The sequence below is a fragment of the Monodelphis domestica genome, chromosome 1, assembly GCF_027887165.1.
Source record: "Monodelphis domestica isolate mMonDom1 chromosome 1, mMonDom1.pri, whole genome shotgun sequence".
Classification (NCBI taxonomy): Eukaryota; Metazoa; Chordata; class Mammalia; order Didelphimorphia; family Didelphidae; genus Monodelphis; species Monodelphis domestica.
Window position 1 is genome coordinate 397,501,657 of NC_077227.1, and position 15,590 is coordinate 397,517,246.

The following is a 15,590-nucleotide window of genomic DNA, read 5'->3' on the forward strand; positions in this document are numbered from 1 at the left end:
TACCCTTTGCAAGAATACAAGACTCCAAAACATAGCTTAAAAATAAAAAGAGAAATGTATTAATTTGGAAGTCCTGTTGAAAGGCCTGGAGACAGTGTGCCGGTGTTCTTAGAGGAGATATATTCTGGGCATTTTATACCCTTTTGAAAACAGGGCCTACATGACCAGAGAGAGGATGATGATGGTGTGTTACTGGGTCTCTGGAACCTGAGATGGGTCATGTGGTTATGTCCTATGCCTCAAAATCAAAAGGGGGCAAACTGTCCAGTTTAGAGGATAATCAGATATCTGGGATATAAAATAGATGCTTATCAGGAGCAAGCTGGGATGTACCTATCTGTGCTCATCGAGGATGATGGCAGCTGGGTGGCTCAATGGATTGAGAGCCAGGCTTAGAGACAAGAGGGTCCTGGGTTCAAATGTGACCTCAAACACTTCCTAGCTATGTGACCCTGGGCAAGTCACTTGACCCCCATTGCCTAGCCCTTGCCACTCTGAATATTGATTCTAAGATGGAAGGTGAGGGCTTAAATTAATTAATTTTTTAAAAAAGAATGAAGGGAGAGGCCAGAGGGGCTTAAAGTCACCTTCCCTAGGGCTGTAGGAATGCAAGGAAAAATGAGTCTTTTATGTACACTCTGACCTGGCACACAATCTGGGGTGTTAGGATATCTGGGGTAAGCCTGTACCCCCATATCACCTCAGATCCAGCATTTGCCATCTACTTGTACAACTTTTCTCCTCCTCTAATCTTATTGCTCCTGCTAAAGTGGATAATTGACCATTCCCCAAATGTGTCCTGTGCTTTCCTCGTTTTGTGAATTTGACCATGCTCTTTCTTCTTCCTACCATGTTTCTCCTTCTCTCTCTTCATCCTGCCTCTTAAAATCCTGTCTTTCGAGGCTCAATTCACATGAAGTCTCATTCAGGAAACCTTTCCTAATGCCTCAGAGAGAAGTAAACTTTCCCTCCTCATCTGTGTTCCCGCTGCACCCTGAACCTTTCAGTCCTTTAACAGTGCCGTACCCTGATCTGTCATGCAGTTATTTTTTTACGTGCCTTTTCAAACTTGCTAAGCTGAAAGCAACTGAGACTATAGGATGGCTGAACCTTAAAGATCATGCAGTCTAATCTGTTCGACTTTATGGATGAGCACAGGGACTGAGTCCTCCTTGTTTCCTCTCCTTTCCCAAGCTCTGACACTTTCACAGAGTGGGTGCTTTATGAGGTATTTGTTGAATGAATGAGATGCTTTATTTATGGGAGGTGAGTTAATACCTAAAGAGTTGTCTACAGCCCTAACAAAGAACTATATTGTCCTTCCCAGTTTTTCTTCCCATTTTCATTGTTTGTGGTGACACTTTTCTCTTTTCCCAAGAAGTACTTCCCTGTTTTCTTTCTTTCTTTCTTTCTTTCTTTCTTTCTTTCTTTCTTTCTTTCTTTCTTTCTTTCTTTCTTTCTTTCTTTCTTTCTTTCTTTCTTTCTTTCTTTCTTTCTTTCTTTCTTTCTTTCTTTCTTTCTTTCTTTCTTTCTTTCTTTCTTTCTTTCTTTCTTTCTTCCTTTCTTCCTTTCTTCCTTTCTTCCTTTCTTCCTTTCTTCCTTTCTTCCTTTCTTCCTTTCTTCCTTTCTTCCTTTCTTCCTTCCTTCCTTCCTTCCTTCCTTCCTTCCTTCCTTCCTTCCTTCCTTCCTTCCTTCCTTCCTTCCTTCCTTCCTTCCTTCCTTTCTTCCTTCCTTCCTTCCTTCCTTCCTTCCTTCCTTCCTTCCTTCCTTTCTTCCTTTCTTCCTTTCTTCCTTTCTTCCTTTCTTCCTTTCTTCCTTCCTTCCTTCCTTCCTTCCTTCCTTCCTTCCTTCCTTCCTTTCCTTTCTTTCTTTCTTTCTTTCTTTCTTTCTTTCTTTCTTTCTTTCTTTCTTTCTTTCTTTCTTTCTTTCTTTCTTTCTTTCTTTCTTTCTTTCTTTCTTTCTTTCTTTCTTTCTTTCTTTCTTTCTTTCTTTCTTTCTTTCTTTCTTTCTTCCTTTCTTCCTTTCTTTCTTCCTTTCTTCCTTTCTTCCTTTCTTCCTTTCTTCCTTTCTTTCTTTCTTTCTTTCCTTTTATTTTTGTTGTCTTTAGTAAGGAATGCCCTTTTCTTTTCCTGGCCATTTCTAATGCTAACATGGTGGCCTTCACTTCAGGATTTCAAGATTTACCATAATGTGGTTAAGGCTCAGTGGTCTATGCTGGAAGAGAAACCAGGGCCATATAGTCCAAAGTACATTGTCTTTTATAGGTATAAGAAACCAAGACCTAGGGAGGTAAAGCTACTTGTCCACCCAAGGTCAGATAGGCAGTGAATGTCCAAGCTGGGATTTAAATCCAAGTCCTTCTATTTGAGGGCCAGCACTCTTTCTGCTCCTCTTCTCTGCTTCTAGTTTCTTCTTTCCTTTTGTAATAATTAAAAATAATAATATTTCTACCCATATATATTTTTATAAAGTTTATTGGAAGATAGATATTATTATTTTTAATGATTACACTTTCCTTTCTCTTCTCCTCCTCCTTCTGTAATCTAACACATATTTCAAATGCTAGAGAAAAGCCAATTTGCTTTGGGTCTGGAGCATGTTCCAATATCATGTAAATGAGCTGAAAACTAGGCAATGATTATAATTACTTTTCTATTGGGAAAATCCAGGTGGCTTAAAAAACTATCTTATTTCTTAGAATCAGTACTAAATATTGGTTCTAAAGCAGAAGAACTGTAAGGGTTAGGCAATTGAAATTAAATGACTTGCCCAAGGTCACACAGCTAACAAGTGTCAAAGACCAAATTTGAATGCAGGACCTCTTCTTTCCAAGCCTGGCTCTCTCTCTCCCCTCCGAGGAGCTCTTAGGTGGTTTCTTAATATGCCATTAGTTAGGACAAGATATTTATCAGTAATACATTCTTCTTCTCTTCCAACAGTGCAAGACCAACAGACTTTGATTTTCTGAAAGTGATTGGAAAGGGGAACTATGGAAAAGTAAGTGATATCTGGGGCCATGAATCTCTCCCTTCCTACTCCCAAACATTCTCAGGATACTAAGTGTAACCCTTCTCAGGCTCCCCAGTTTTAAAGAAGTAAATAGCCAATCAAAGGAGGTTACCCCTACCCAAGTGCTAAGGGACTGCAGTGGGCTCCATGCTAGGCAAACTGGTCATGCTCAAAATATATCCTGAGGGATCTTGGCTAAATAAAATCTCCAATCAATGATTAACAGTTAACTCAGATTTAGCTTAGATAGGATGGTCAGGGACTTTTTCCTTAGCCTAAACCAGCATATATATCCATTCTGACTCTCTAGATTCCTCTACCATTGCCCTGCTCCTCATCTCCCCACCTCTACCCCATTAGAAGGCAGGAACAATTATTCTTTTTGCTCTCATCTGTATTCCTAGAACTTAGCCAAGTACTTGCACCTAGTACTAAGAATGCTTGTTGACTTCAACTCTTCTACCCTGTTTTTAGCTCTGTTCCCTAGAACCAAGCAGCAACAGTCTAATGCTTCTTCCATTTGTCATCCTTTGGATACTTAAGACAGCTATCATGTCTCCCCCTAAGTCTTCTCTATACCAAAATTCCCATTTCTTTCAAAAGATTTTCCTATGGCACCATCTCCAGGGACTTCACCGTCCTGGCTGGCTTCTTGCTGATGCTTTCCAGCCTTTCTGTATAATAACTGGGAATTAAATAGTGCTCAAATTATGATCCGGCCACAGGATCTATTCCCTTGTCTGGTCACTGAAGTTCCTGTGAATGAAGCCTAAGCTGATATTGGCCAGATCCAAGGTACCTCACCCCACCCCAGCCTCGAAGGACACACTGACAGTCAGCTCTGTCATCTCCGTTTTGTTCTGGTGAAGTCGATAGTTTAAAAAGCTTCATTAGACTTCATATGTATCGATAGAAAATTCATTCTTATTAGAGCGAGCCAGCCTGCTGTTCTAGCTATCATTGGGCTATTAATTGTCCCTTTTTTATGTCAAGATTTACAGAATGGATATTCATACCATTGATGTCTATGTTCATATCATCAATAGAATACTTTTCATTGGATTAATTGAATTTCCCTTCAAGTATTTCTCAAAGCCCCACTCCTGCCATACCTTCACACAGTCATAATTGGTGCAGGAATTTAGAGGAGAAAGACCTAGTAGAATAGTTACGGGCGGCTTCCTGGAGGGGGTGAAACTTGACCTGGGTCTTAAAGGCTGAAAATGGAGGGGAAATGGGAAGAATAATTTAATTTAGCCCCACAGTTTAAAAGCCTGATGAACCTTTCAGCTTTCAAGAGAAGAAAAACTAAAGGAAAATGACTTTGTTAGTCTTTCTAGATCTTTCCCCAATTCTAATCACCCTGGATCCTCACTATACAGGCACCCTTTCACATTGAGAATTTTCTTACTTAAGGAAGCTAGGACCTTTGGGTTATCTGTGTTATAAAAGCAAGAGAATATGCTAATAAGCTGACTCACATCTCCTGTTCATTAGAGTCCTCTGCTCTCATAGTTGGATATTGTTCTTCTCTTAAGCAAGAGGCAAATCTTAGAAACTAAGGTAGATATTGGGTCTATTATTTTTGGTAAGAATCATGTAGTTGGGGGCAGCTGGGTGGCTCAGTGGATGGAGAGCCAGGCCTAGAGATGGGAGGTCCTGGGTTCAAATTTAACCTCAGACACTTCCCAGCTGGGTGACCCTGGGCAAGTCACTTAATCCCCACTGCCTAGCCCTTACCACTCTTCTGCCTTAGAGCCAATACATAGTATTGACTCCAAGATGGAAGGTGAGGGTTTTTATTTAAAAAAAAAATTCATAATCATTTCAATCCATTCTGACTCTTCATGACCCCATTTGGGTGTGTGTTTTGTTTTTTAAAGTTATTGGAATATTTTGCCATTCCCTTCTCCAGTGCATTTGACAGATGAAGAAACCAAGGCCAACAGAGTTAAGTGACTTTCCATAGGGTCACATAGCGAGGAAGTATCTGAGATTTGAAATCAGAAAGGTATAGACATAACCAAAAAGTACATTGGTCCACTTTGCTCTCCCTGTTTTTTTTAGATTTTACTACTGCTATAACTTAAGACATTCTCCATATGGAACGATTCCACTTACTTCAGGCAGCAAAGTATTCTGAGCTGGAAGAGACACTAATTAGAGATCAGCTAGTTCAAAACCATCCTTTTATTTATTTCTTTATTATTTTTTTTAATAGGCAATGGGGGTCAAGTGACTTGCCCAGAGTCACACAGCCGGGAAGTGTCTGAGGTCAAATTTGAACCCAGGACCTCCCATCTCTAGGTTGGGCTCTCAATCCACTGAGCTACCCAGCTGCCTCCTAAAACCATCCTTTTACAAAGAAGAAAAATAGGGTGCAAAGAGGGGAAGCGTCAGGCTCTGAACCCTGGTTCTCTTTTTTTTTTTTAGTTATATATATATGTATTTATTTATTTTTTAATTTTTATTTGGTCATTTCCAAACACTATTCATTGGAAACAAAGATCATTTTCTTTTCTTCCCTCCCCCCTCCCACCACTCTCCCATAGCCCACGCACGATTCCACTGGGTATCCTGGTTCTCTTAACTCTGATTTCAGTGGCCTCTCCACAGCCAGCTGTTGCCTTGTGGTTATTCAGACTTTTGAGTTTCCAGTCTATCTCTTCCACCTTGGCCTTGGATTCTTTTATCTTCTCCCAACGCACATATGAGAGAGAGGAGGGTGGACAGGGCAGGGAGAGAGTCTGGTGGCCCTGTGACTTCCTGCCTGCCTCATACTTGGTTCAGATAAGTAACTTATCAGAATGGACTCAACTCTCTGGGATCCTTTCTAGGTGATCTGTTTGACTAGGAAATCTAACAGGTTCAGGGGATGACCTCTAATGAAGAAAATTACATCTTAAATTCTTTGTACCAGCTTCTAACGGACATGTATTACTTCCTTCAACTATGAATTAAAAAAAAATGAAGGGCAACTAGGTGGCTCAGTGCATAGAGAACCAGGCATAGAAACAGGAAGTCCTGGTCTGGCCTGAGACACTTCCTAGCTGTGTGACCCTGGGCACGTCACCTGCTTAGCCCTTACTGCTCCTCGGCCTTGGAACCAATACTTGGAATTGATTCTAAGATGGAAGGTGACGGTTTAAAAAAATGCTCTTCTGAGAAGGGGTCCAAGGCTTCACCAGACTACCAATAATACAAAAAGGAGTTCTTCTTCAGACTCTTACAGTGTCTGCGTCCCTCATCTGCATTTTTTTTCTTTTTTTTCCTTTTAAAGATTATTTTATTTGGTCATTTTCAAACATTATTCATTGGAAACAAAGATCCTTTTCTTTTCCTCCCCCCTCATCTGCATTTCTTATCAAGGTTGGGAACGGCTGCTCTGGGCAAAAGACTCTCATTTTGGGGTTCTGATTTTTTTCTTGGAAGTTGATAAAACTGATCTGACTCCCAAATTTTCGAGTCAGATTCTGGCTTGTCTCTTGCTTGTGACGGAGGAGAGCAGTGAGCCACTCATCAACTATCTTCCGCTCTCGCTGGGTGCAGGGCATGCCCTAGGTGCCCCGGGACAGAGTACATTTTAATGATTAGACATGCTATAGTGAAACTGGTTGGAGAGCTTAAGGAAGCTCGTACTTGAAATTCTCAATCATTTTGTTTCATCCCCCCACGTTCCTTTTTCGATGCCCACTTGGGGTGGTGGTGTTCAGCCATCTCAGGCTGTTGGATTCTTTGTGACCCCATTTGGGGTTTTCTTGGCAGAGATACTAGAGTGGTCTGCCATGTCCTTCTTCCCTTTTTTTGGTGGGGGAGGCAAACAAGATTAAGTGACTTGGAGGCAGCTGGGTAGCTCAGTGGATGTGAACCAGGCCTAGAGATGGGCAGTCCTGGGTTCAAATCTGGCCTCAGACACTTCCCAGCTGTGTGACCCTGGGCAAGTCACTTGACCCCCATGGCCTAGCCCTTACCACTCTTCTGCTTTGGAGCCAATACACAATACTGACTTCAAGATGGAAGGTAAGGGTTTTAAAAAAAAGATTAAGTGACTTGCCCAAGGTCATACAGCTATTTAAGTATTGGAGACTGGATTTTACTCAGATCTCCCTGACTCCATGTCCAGTGTACCTCCCATCTAGATGCCTGACATTTCCTTCTTCAGGATACCTGATAGGATCTGATGCCAGGAAATGACCTGGCCTTGGCCCCATGTACAAGTCTGAGAGTGCCGTAGTAAAGTGACTCCGTTATAAACTTCAATTGGAAAACTGTACTGGCCAACTTTCCTGGGAGAGTCGCACAGACTTCCTGTCTTTGGCCGTGTCAGAGTCCTGGTGTAGGGGACTGAGAAGCACAGGGCAGAGTCAAACCTGTGGGTAGCCAATAATAATGATGATGAGAGTTGTTATTGATATTTATAGAGTGCTTTAAGGTTAACAGTGTTCTGCAAATATCTCATTTGATCCTTACCACAACCCTGGGAGGTAGGTGCTATTTTTGTCCATTTTATAATTGGGGAAACTAAGGCAGGCAGAAGTTAAATGACTTGCCTGAGGACACATAGCTAGTAAGTATCTGAGACTAGATTTGAACTCTAGTCTTCCTGACCCTGGGATGGCTCAGTGCATGGGGTGCTGGGCCTGAAATCAGATAAACTCATCTTTCTGAGTTCAAATCTGGCCTCCCGATTCTTCCTAGCTGTGTTAGCCCGTGCAAGTCACATCACTCGCTTTGCCTCAATTTCCTCATCTGTCAAATGAGTTGGAGAAGGAAATGGCAAACCCCAAACCCAAATGGCTCATGACTGAAAGGGCCGGACAACAACTTCCTGCCTCTAGGTCTAGTGCTCTATCCACTGAGCTATGGAGCCCCTCAAACTAGCCAGCATCCTCTGTCTGCCAAGTTTGGGGGCATTCAAAACTGTAGTTAGGGTGGAGCACCTTTGCTTCCCTGGCAATGGAATCGAGGACACAAAAAGTAAACTCAGAGAGTCCTTCAGCATCATAGAAGTCACTGCAATGACTAATTCCTCCTCTAACTCAACCAAAAATGTTTGAGTGATTTTCTTATAATATTTCCAATTTTAAAAATTCATCTTGGTAGCTTTTGTTTTTATATTTCCAACTATATCTCTCCTTGCTCCCCCACCTAGTCAACCACAATTGTAGCAACAGATGAAAAAAGAAAAGGAACAATTCAGCAAAACCAACTAACATATCAACTGTGTCTGACAATGTATATACAGTATTCTATCCCCCCAACTCCAGCCTCCATAGAGAGGAGAGGCTATTCTTCTCCAGGACCACCTCAGTCATTGTAATTGTATAGCATAGGGCAGCTGGGTGGCTCACTGGATAGAGTGCCAGGCCTGGAATCCAGAGGACCTGGGTTCAAATTTAGCCTCAGATACTTCCTAGCTGTATGACCCTGGGCAAGTCATTTAACCCCACTTACCTAGCCCTTGCCCTTCTGTTTTAGAGTTGTTCCTAAGACAGAAAGTAAGGGTTCAGAAAAAAAAAATTGCATAGCATTTAGTTATATTTTCTTGCTCTTTCTCTTTCCATGATAGTTGTATATATTGTTTTCCTGGTTCTGCTCACTCTTTTCTGAATACTTTTATATACATTCTCCCATAATCTCTGCATTCATCAGTCTTCTTGCCATATTTTCACTTCATAGGCAGGGCATAGGTAGACGGGCACATAGTGTGCTGGGCCTGGAGTTAGGAAGATCCAAGCTCAAATCCAGCCTCAGACACTTCCCTGTTTGTTCTGTGACCCTGGCCACGTCAGTGATCTGCTGTCTGCCTCAGTTTCCTCAACTGTAACACAGGGGAAATAATGGTCCCCACTCTCAAGGCTGTTGTGAAGATTGTAATGCCGATGAAGTGCTTAGTACATAGGAGACACTTAATAAATGCTTGTTCTTCTCCATCTTGCATTACAAACGTCGACAGAAGACATGCCCTGTCCTGCTCTCCTGGAGGACATTTGGAGTGACTGGCTTTTGGTGCATTACGTGCCATGGACCGTGGCTACCACACTCACTGGCTTCAGTCCTTCAAGAAAGCATTGTACTGAAGTCAGAGATTCTCTGTTCCAAGCCCAGTCTCTCATTCCTCAATGGATCAGTAATTAAAGGGTGTGAAGAGGCAGAATTTTTTTTTACTTAAAATTTAATATAATGTAATTTTAAAAAAATTTCAGTTACAGATTCCCTTCCTATCCCAATCCTTTCCCCACCTATTAAGAGGGCAAGAACTACATAACAACAACAAAGACCATACAAAACACATTTCCCAATTAGCCATGTTCTGGGATAGCTAGGGGGAAGGAAAAGAGAAAAAACCACTCTGATTTGCACTCTGAGTCTATCAGTTCTGTTTCTAGAGCCAGAAAGCATTTCCTCATCCTGAATCCTTTGAACTATGGTGGGTAATTGTTTGGTTTTTTAAAGATATTTTATTTTCCCAATTACATGATTTTCCACATAAGATTCCTGAAGTTATAGGATCCAAATTATCTCCTTCTCTCTCTTCCCTCCCTACTCTTGGAGATGGTAAACAATTCAATCTGGGTTATACATGTATTATCATGCAAAACATATTTCCATATTGTTCGTTGTTGTAAGAGAATAATCATGTAAAATCAAAAACTCAAACAACTGAAAAATTGTATGTTTTCCTGATGTTCTCCCTTATTTTTCTCTGCATCAGTCCACAAAGGGCTTTCCAGCTCTTTCTGAAATCCTCCTGTTCATCATTTCTTAAAGCACAAGAGCATGCCATCACCATCATATACCACAATTTGCTCAGCCATTCTCCAATTGATGGACATCCCTTCAATTTCCAATTCTTTGCCACCACAAAAAGAGCTGCTATAAGTATTTTTTTTTACAAGTAGATTCTTTCCTTCCTTTTTAAAAAAAATCCTTTTGGGATATAGACCTCGTAGTGTCTTTACTGGATCAAATGGTATGCACAGTTTTGTAACCTTTTGGGCATAGTTCCAAATTGCCCTCCAGAATGGTTGGGGAAATTCACAACTCCACCAGCAATGAATTAGTGTCCCAATTCTACCACATCCCCTCCAACATTTATCACTTTCCTTTACTGACACAGTATTGGCCAATCTGATAGGTGTGCAATGGTATGTGGTGGGTCATTGTGATGATCAGCATTACCAAGCCTTTCCCAGTTGATTCTCTTTATTTTTCAAACCCCTTACTTTCTGTCCTAGAATCAATACTAAGTTTTGGTTCCAAGGTAGAAGAATAGTAAAGGGGTTAAGTGACTTGTCTAGGGTCACACAGCTAGGGAGTCTGGGTCCAGATGTGAACCCAGGACTTTCTGTCTTCATGCCTGGTACTCTATCCATTGAGTCACCTAGCTGCCCTCAGTTGATAATCTTTATAATATTTCAGTTACTATGGAGATTGTTTCTCTGGTTCTGTTCACCTCACTTTGCATGAGTTGAGGTGAAAAGGCAGTTTTCAAAGGAAGAAATACAAGCTATCAATAGCCATCTGAAATAATGCTCTAGATCAGTAATAATTAGATAAATACAAATTAAAGCAACTCTGAAGTTCCAAGTAATACCCATTGGACTGGCAAAGTTAACAAGAAAGGAAAATGACAAATGCTGGAGAGACTGCAGAAAGACAGGCACACTAATGCATTATTTATAGAGGCATCAACTGGCTCAGGCTTTGAACTAAGCCCCCAAAGTCACTAACATATGCACACTCTTTTGACCCAGTAATACAATCTACCCAGAAAAGATCAAAGAAAAAGGACTCATATGTACAAAAATATTTCTACCACTTTTTATGATGTCAAAAAGACCTGGAAACTAAGGGGGTGCCCATCAACTGGGAAATGTCTGAACAAACTGATATAGGAGTGCAATGGAATGCTATTTTGTCATAAGAAGAAATGACAAAAGGGATGGTTTTAATGAAACCTGGGAAGACTTGTATGAGCAATGAAGAGTGAAGTGAGCAGAACTGAGAGAACAATTTATAGAACAACACTGTAAGAAAAGCAGCTTTTATAGGCTTAAGAACTTTGATCAAGAAGGCTCAGTGGAGCCTTTTCCTATGTCCCAGTCAGAATTGAATCCTGTGATCCTATGACTACCACCTTGGCTAAGTGTGTACAAGATAAGGGAAACTAAGGTTAAAATGCCAAACTTCAGGTTGATGCTATAAGAATTAATAAGAATTGCAAACAAAAGGGAAACCAGGTACCATCATTTGCTGCCAGCAGTACAACTGGGAAGCTCAGTGGGAATTTCCAGAATGGATCACTGCCAGAAGGATTGTTCAGAGACAGGGTCCAGAGGGTTCAGTATCCTTTTGGTATCAGTGTTGGCATTCCAGTGTCTTTTGTTAGTTTAACTCAGATAACTTGACCCCTCTCCCTTCTTTTCATTTTGGGCTGTGAGTTTCTGAGAGCACACTTCCTACAAACCACCTTTTCCCCACTGATGACAGAGATCTTGGTTCTACCTTCTTGGGGAAACAATACTCATCACCAATTCTGAACGGCTGAGGCTTCCTGGAGAGATTTCGTGTCTTTAATATTTTTTTTTTCAGCAGAAAGAGAAGCAAGCTAATAGTAGATTTCTTGAAAAAAATTTTTAAAGGAATACAAATAAAAAAAGGTTACTGAAGCATTAAAAAAATAGACAAGGTATAGATGGATGGCTCAGTAGATTGAGAGCTAGGCCCAGAGACGGGAGGGTCCTAGGTTCAAATCTGGTCTCAGATACTTCCAGAGTCACTTAACCTCCATTGCCTAGCCCTTACCACTCCTGCTTTAGAACCAGTACATAATATTGATTCTAAGACAGAAGGTAAGGGTTTAAAAATAAAAAATGACAGAAAGAAATCCAGACAAGTGGGAGAGCTTTGAAAATAGCTTGTTTGATTTGTTGTACACTTGAATGGAGAAGGAAGCAAGCAAGTCCATGGTGCTGATTGGTAGCAGCCTAGGCAAGCTGCTTTTTCTGTTCTTTGTATATAGAAATGCTAATTTATTTGGTGTTTGTTAGCTTCAAATTTTTTAAAAAATAGCATTTGGATATATCGGTATATGTACATCTATCCACACACAAATACATATATGTGTATGCACATGCACATGTGTGTTCAGTCATTTTCCAGTCATGTCTGGCCATCTATGACCCTATTTGGGGTTTTCTTGGCAAAGATATGGGCGTGGTTTGCCATTTCCTTTTCCAGGGGATTAAGGCAAACAGATGCTAACTGACTTGTCCAGGATCACACAGCTAGTAAGTATCTAAGGTCACATTTGCACTCAGGTGTTCCTGACTCCAGATCCAGCATCCTCTCTACTGAGCTACTCAGCTGTAACATACGTGTGTACTTACATATCCAGATACATATAGATGTGCATATCCAAACACATGTATATTTCAGGAATGAAACCAAGGATCCCACTCAGTGGTCCTCTCTCTCTCTCCTGGGTTTACCAAGCTGGAATATAACAATAATATTGATTTGGATTTCTTTGGTGCTTTGAGGGTTATGAAACAAACCCTTTTCTGCCCACAATCCTTCTAAAAGGATAGTGCAAATATTATTTTCTTGACTGACAGCTGAGGCGATTCAGGCTTGGTCAGGTGAAATGACTTGAGCTCAGTCACCTAGCTCTAAGGTCTCTGAGGGTCTGGCACTTTGCCCTACATTGTGCTTCTGGAAATCTAGGATCTCAGAATTTGAGTGGTGTGAGGAGGCTCCCCTTAGCTAGTCCAGGGGATCTCCAAGCTTTTTAGGTTCTCATACCCCTTGGCCTTCAGGGAAGCTTATCTATTCAGCAGGAAAAGAAATAAAATCTAGGATTTATGATGCACATGAACATGAGAAATAAAATAATTAAATTCAAGTCTTATGAGCACATTTAGGAAGCATTAGATGTCTTTCTCTAAGGGTACACTGCAAATGTAACTATTGATTAGAAGTCAATTTAAAAAATTAAATCAAAATATTCCCCATTCTTTTGATGAGTTTGTCATTCCCACTGAGGGTATGTGCATCCCAGGTTAGGAACCCCTGATCCAATCCAAACTCGGCCTAAAATGAATCCCCAGTTCCACATACTTTACAAGTGGTGGACCTCCAGCCTCTGCTTGAAGACCTCCAGCGAGGGGAAAAAGGACATCTTGGGGGGAACCCTCACCGCCTCTGGAGGGAGCCCAATCTTTTGACCTTTGGATAGCTCTAATTGTTAGGAAGTTTTTCCCCAACTTTAGGCCTAAATTTTCCTCTCTGCATTTTCTACCCATTGTTCCACATCCTTTCTACCTTCTGGTCCAAATGGAGCCAGTCACATCCTTTTTCTTTCTGGAAGTTTTTTAGCTACTTGGAAACCAGGCGGCCCTCACTTACTGCTAACCCTTTTGTGTTTCTGCTGCAGGTTCTCTTGGCCAAAAGGAAGTCTGATGGAAAGTTTTATGCTGTCAAAGTCTTACAGAAAAAATCCATCTTGAAAAAGAAAGAGGTAATGGAGCTTGAGTAGTAAGAACAGGAGAAATTTCTCACCCCACAAATGAAGTCCTTAGAAAGTTATTAATAAACATTTTTATGCTCTGGACATAATAGCCCAGAACCAGCCTCCTGGGGTTTGGGGTTGCATGAGTGAGTGTTTCTGTTTAGCTGGCTCTGGCTTGGCCTCCTCCTCGGTTATGCCTGATTAGGATGAGCTCTTCTCGTCCATCCTCAAAAGCCTGGCACCAGATCGCTGGAGAATGCAGACAGAGCCAGCTAGTCCTCTTTGAGAACTATGTTTGCTTCCCCTGGATAGACACCACCATTCAGGGAAGGCTGGAAGCCTATAAAGGAGGGTGGAAGGCCTCCATGTTCCCCCCGGTCTGTGTGTTGGGACAGGAAGCAATATAATGTTGATTCCCCCCCCCCCCCTTATCTCCCCTTGGGTATGAATCCATCCTGGCAGCAAAATCACATCATGGCAGAACGTAATGTGCTCCTAAAGAATGTGACGCACCCTTTCCTGGTGGGCCTCCGCTACTCCTTTCAGACTTCAGAGAAGCTCTATTTTGTCCTAGACTACGTCAATGGAGGAGAGGTGAGTGATCAGCACCATTCTATGGCCACATCAGGCAGACTGAAAATCACAGGATCACAGCTGTAGAGCTGGAAGGGAGCTTAGAGATGACTCAGCTCAAGCCCCTTTACAGATGAGGAGAATGTGGCCCAAAGGGAAAGGAATTTGCCCAATGCCATATAGATAGCAAATGACAGAACTGAAATTTTAACTTTGATTTTCTGACTCCAAATTCCAGACTCTTATCAATATACTTTGGAAAAGAGGGTCTTTCACTGTTCTGGGCTTATCTCAGACCATCCATATGCTCTGCACTTTCTTGCTGATGGGGTAATATATCTGAATGCTGGAAGGGACATAGGGAAAATCTAAAAAATCGATTTTTTAAAAATATAAAGACATTAGTAAATGAAATAGATATAGGATTAGATAAGGGGAAAGTTTTCTAATTTTCAAAAGGGGAAAAGAATATAAATTTTAGGCCAGCAAACTTCATTTTGATCCTTGGAAAATAGGTAGGCTACATGATTAAAAGGATGTGAATTTTGGCTTTTGTTGACACAAAACCTTAATTTAGTATCGTGGAATTTTTTTTAAAAAGAATGATCCTAATGGGAAGAATTTAGGGTAGGTCTCTGAACCCTATGAGCTGTAGCATAGTGAATAGAATAAATACAGTGCCTGGAGTCAGGAAGAATCAATTGTCTTGCTGAGTTGAAATTTAGCCTCAGAACTTCCTAGCTATGTGACTCTGGGCCAGTCACTTTACCCTATTTGCCTCAGTTTCCTCATTTATAAAATGAACTAAAGAAGGAAAGGGCAAACCACTCCTTTATCTTTGCCAAGAAAATCCCAAATGGGGTCACAAAGAGTTGGATACGACTGAAAAATGATTGTACAACAACTAAATACTCTTTCATAATCTTAAGAGGTAGGTTGGGTGAGGAAAAAGTTTTCCTTTATTAAAGAAAAAGCCAAAGCAAAATTGCCCACATAACCTTGGTCTCATTAGCTCCTCAATCTTTTTTTTTTTAAGTAAAATTTTTTAAATCTTTATTTTTGTCTTTTTAACAACTCCAAGTCAAAAGGGCAAGGGCTAGGCAAATGGGGTTTAATGACTTGCCCAGAGTTACACAGCTAGGAAATGTCAGAGGTCAAATTTGAACTCAGGTCTCCAGACCTTAGTCCTGATGCTCTATCCACTGAATCACTTAGCTATCTATAACCTCTTATATATTTCCTGTTATAAAGTATGTGATTAGTATTAGCCAAGGAGTATTAAAGATGATCAATGAAAATGGTTTCCACTTCATGCAAGGAGACCTTTGCTTATAAGCTATTCTTTCCTTCAGCTCTTCTTCCACTTGCAGAGAGAGCACTGTTTTCTAGAACCTCGAGCTCGATTTTATGCTGCTGAGGTGGCCAGTGCTATAGGCTACTTGCATTCTCTGAACATCATCTACAGGTAAGCTTTCTCTAAGTACATGAAAATGAG

General features: G+C 41.0%; 1 protein-coding gene across 3 annotated transcripts in view; it reads left to right on the forward strand.

Moving 5' to 3' along the window:
• The window catches only part of SGK2 (serum/glucocorticoid regulated kinase 2), a 69,116-nt gene that overhangs the window by 24,578 nt on the left and 28,948 nt on the right, over positions 1-15,590 (forward strand). For all 3 annotated transcript variants that reach the window (XM_056811860.1, XM_056811861.1, XM_007474309.3), the window contains exons 4-7: positions 2,940-2,997; positions 13,448-13,531; positions 13,985-14,116; positions 15,448-15,560. In XM_056811860.1, coding sequence (XP_056667838.1) covers positions 2,940-2,997; positions 13,448-13,531; positions 13,985-14,116; positions 15,448-15,560 — 387 coding nt within the window. The remainder of the gene's footprint in view (positions 1-2,939; positions 2,998-13,447; positions 13,532-13,984; positions 14,117-15,447; positions 15,561-15,590) is intronic.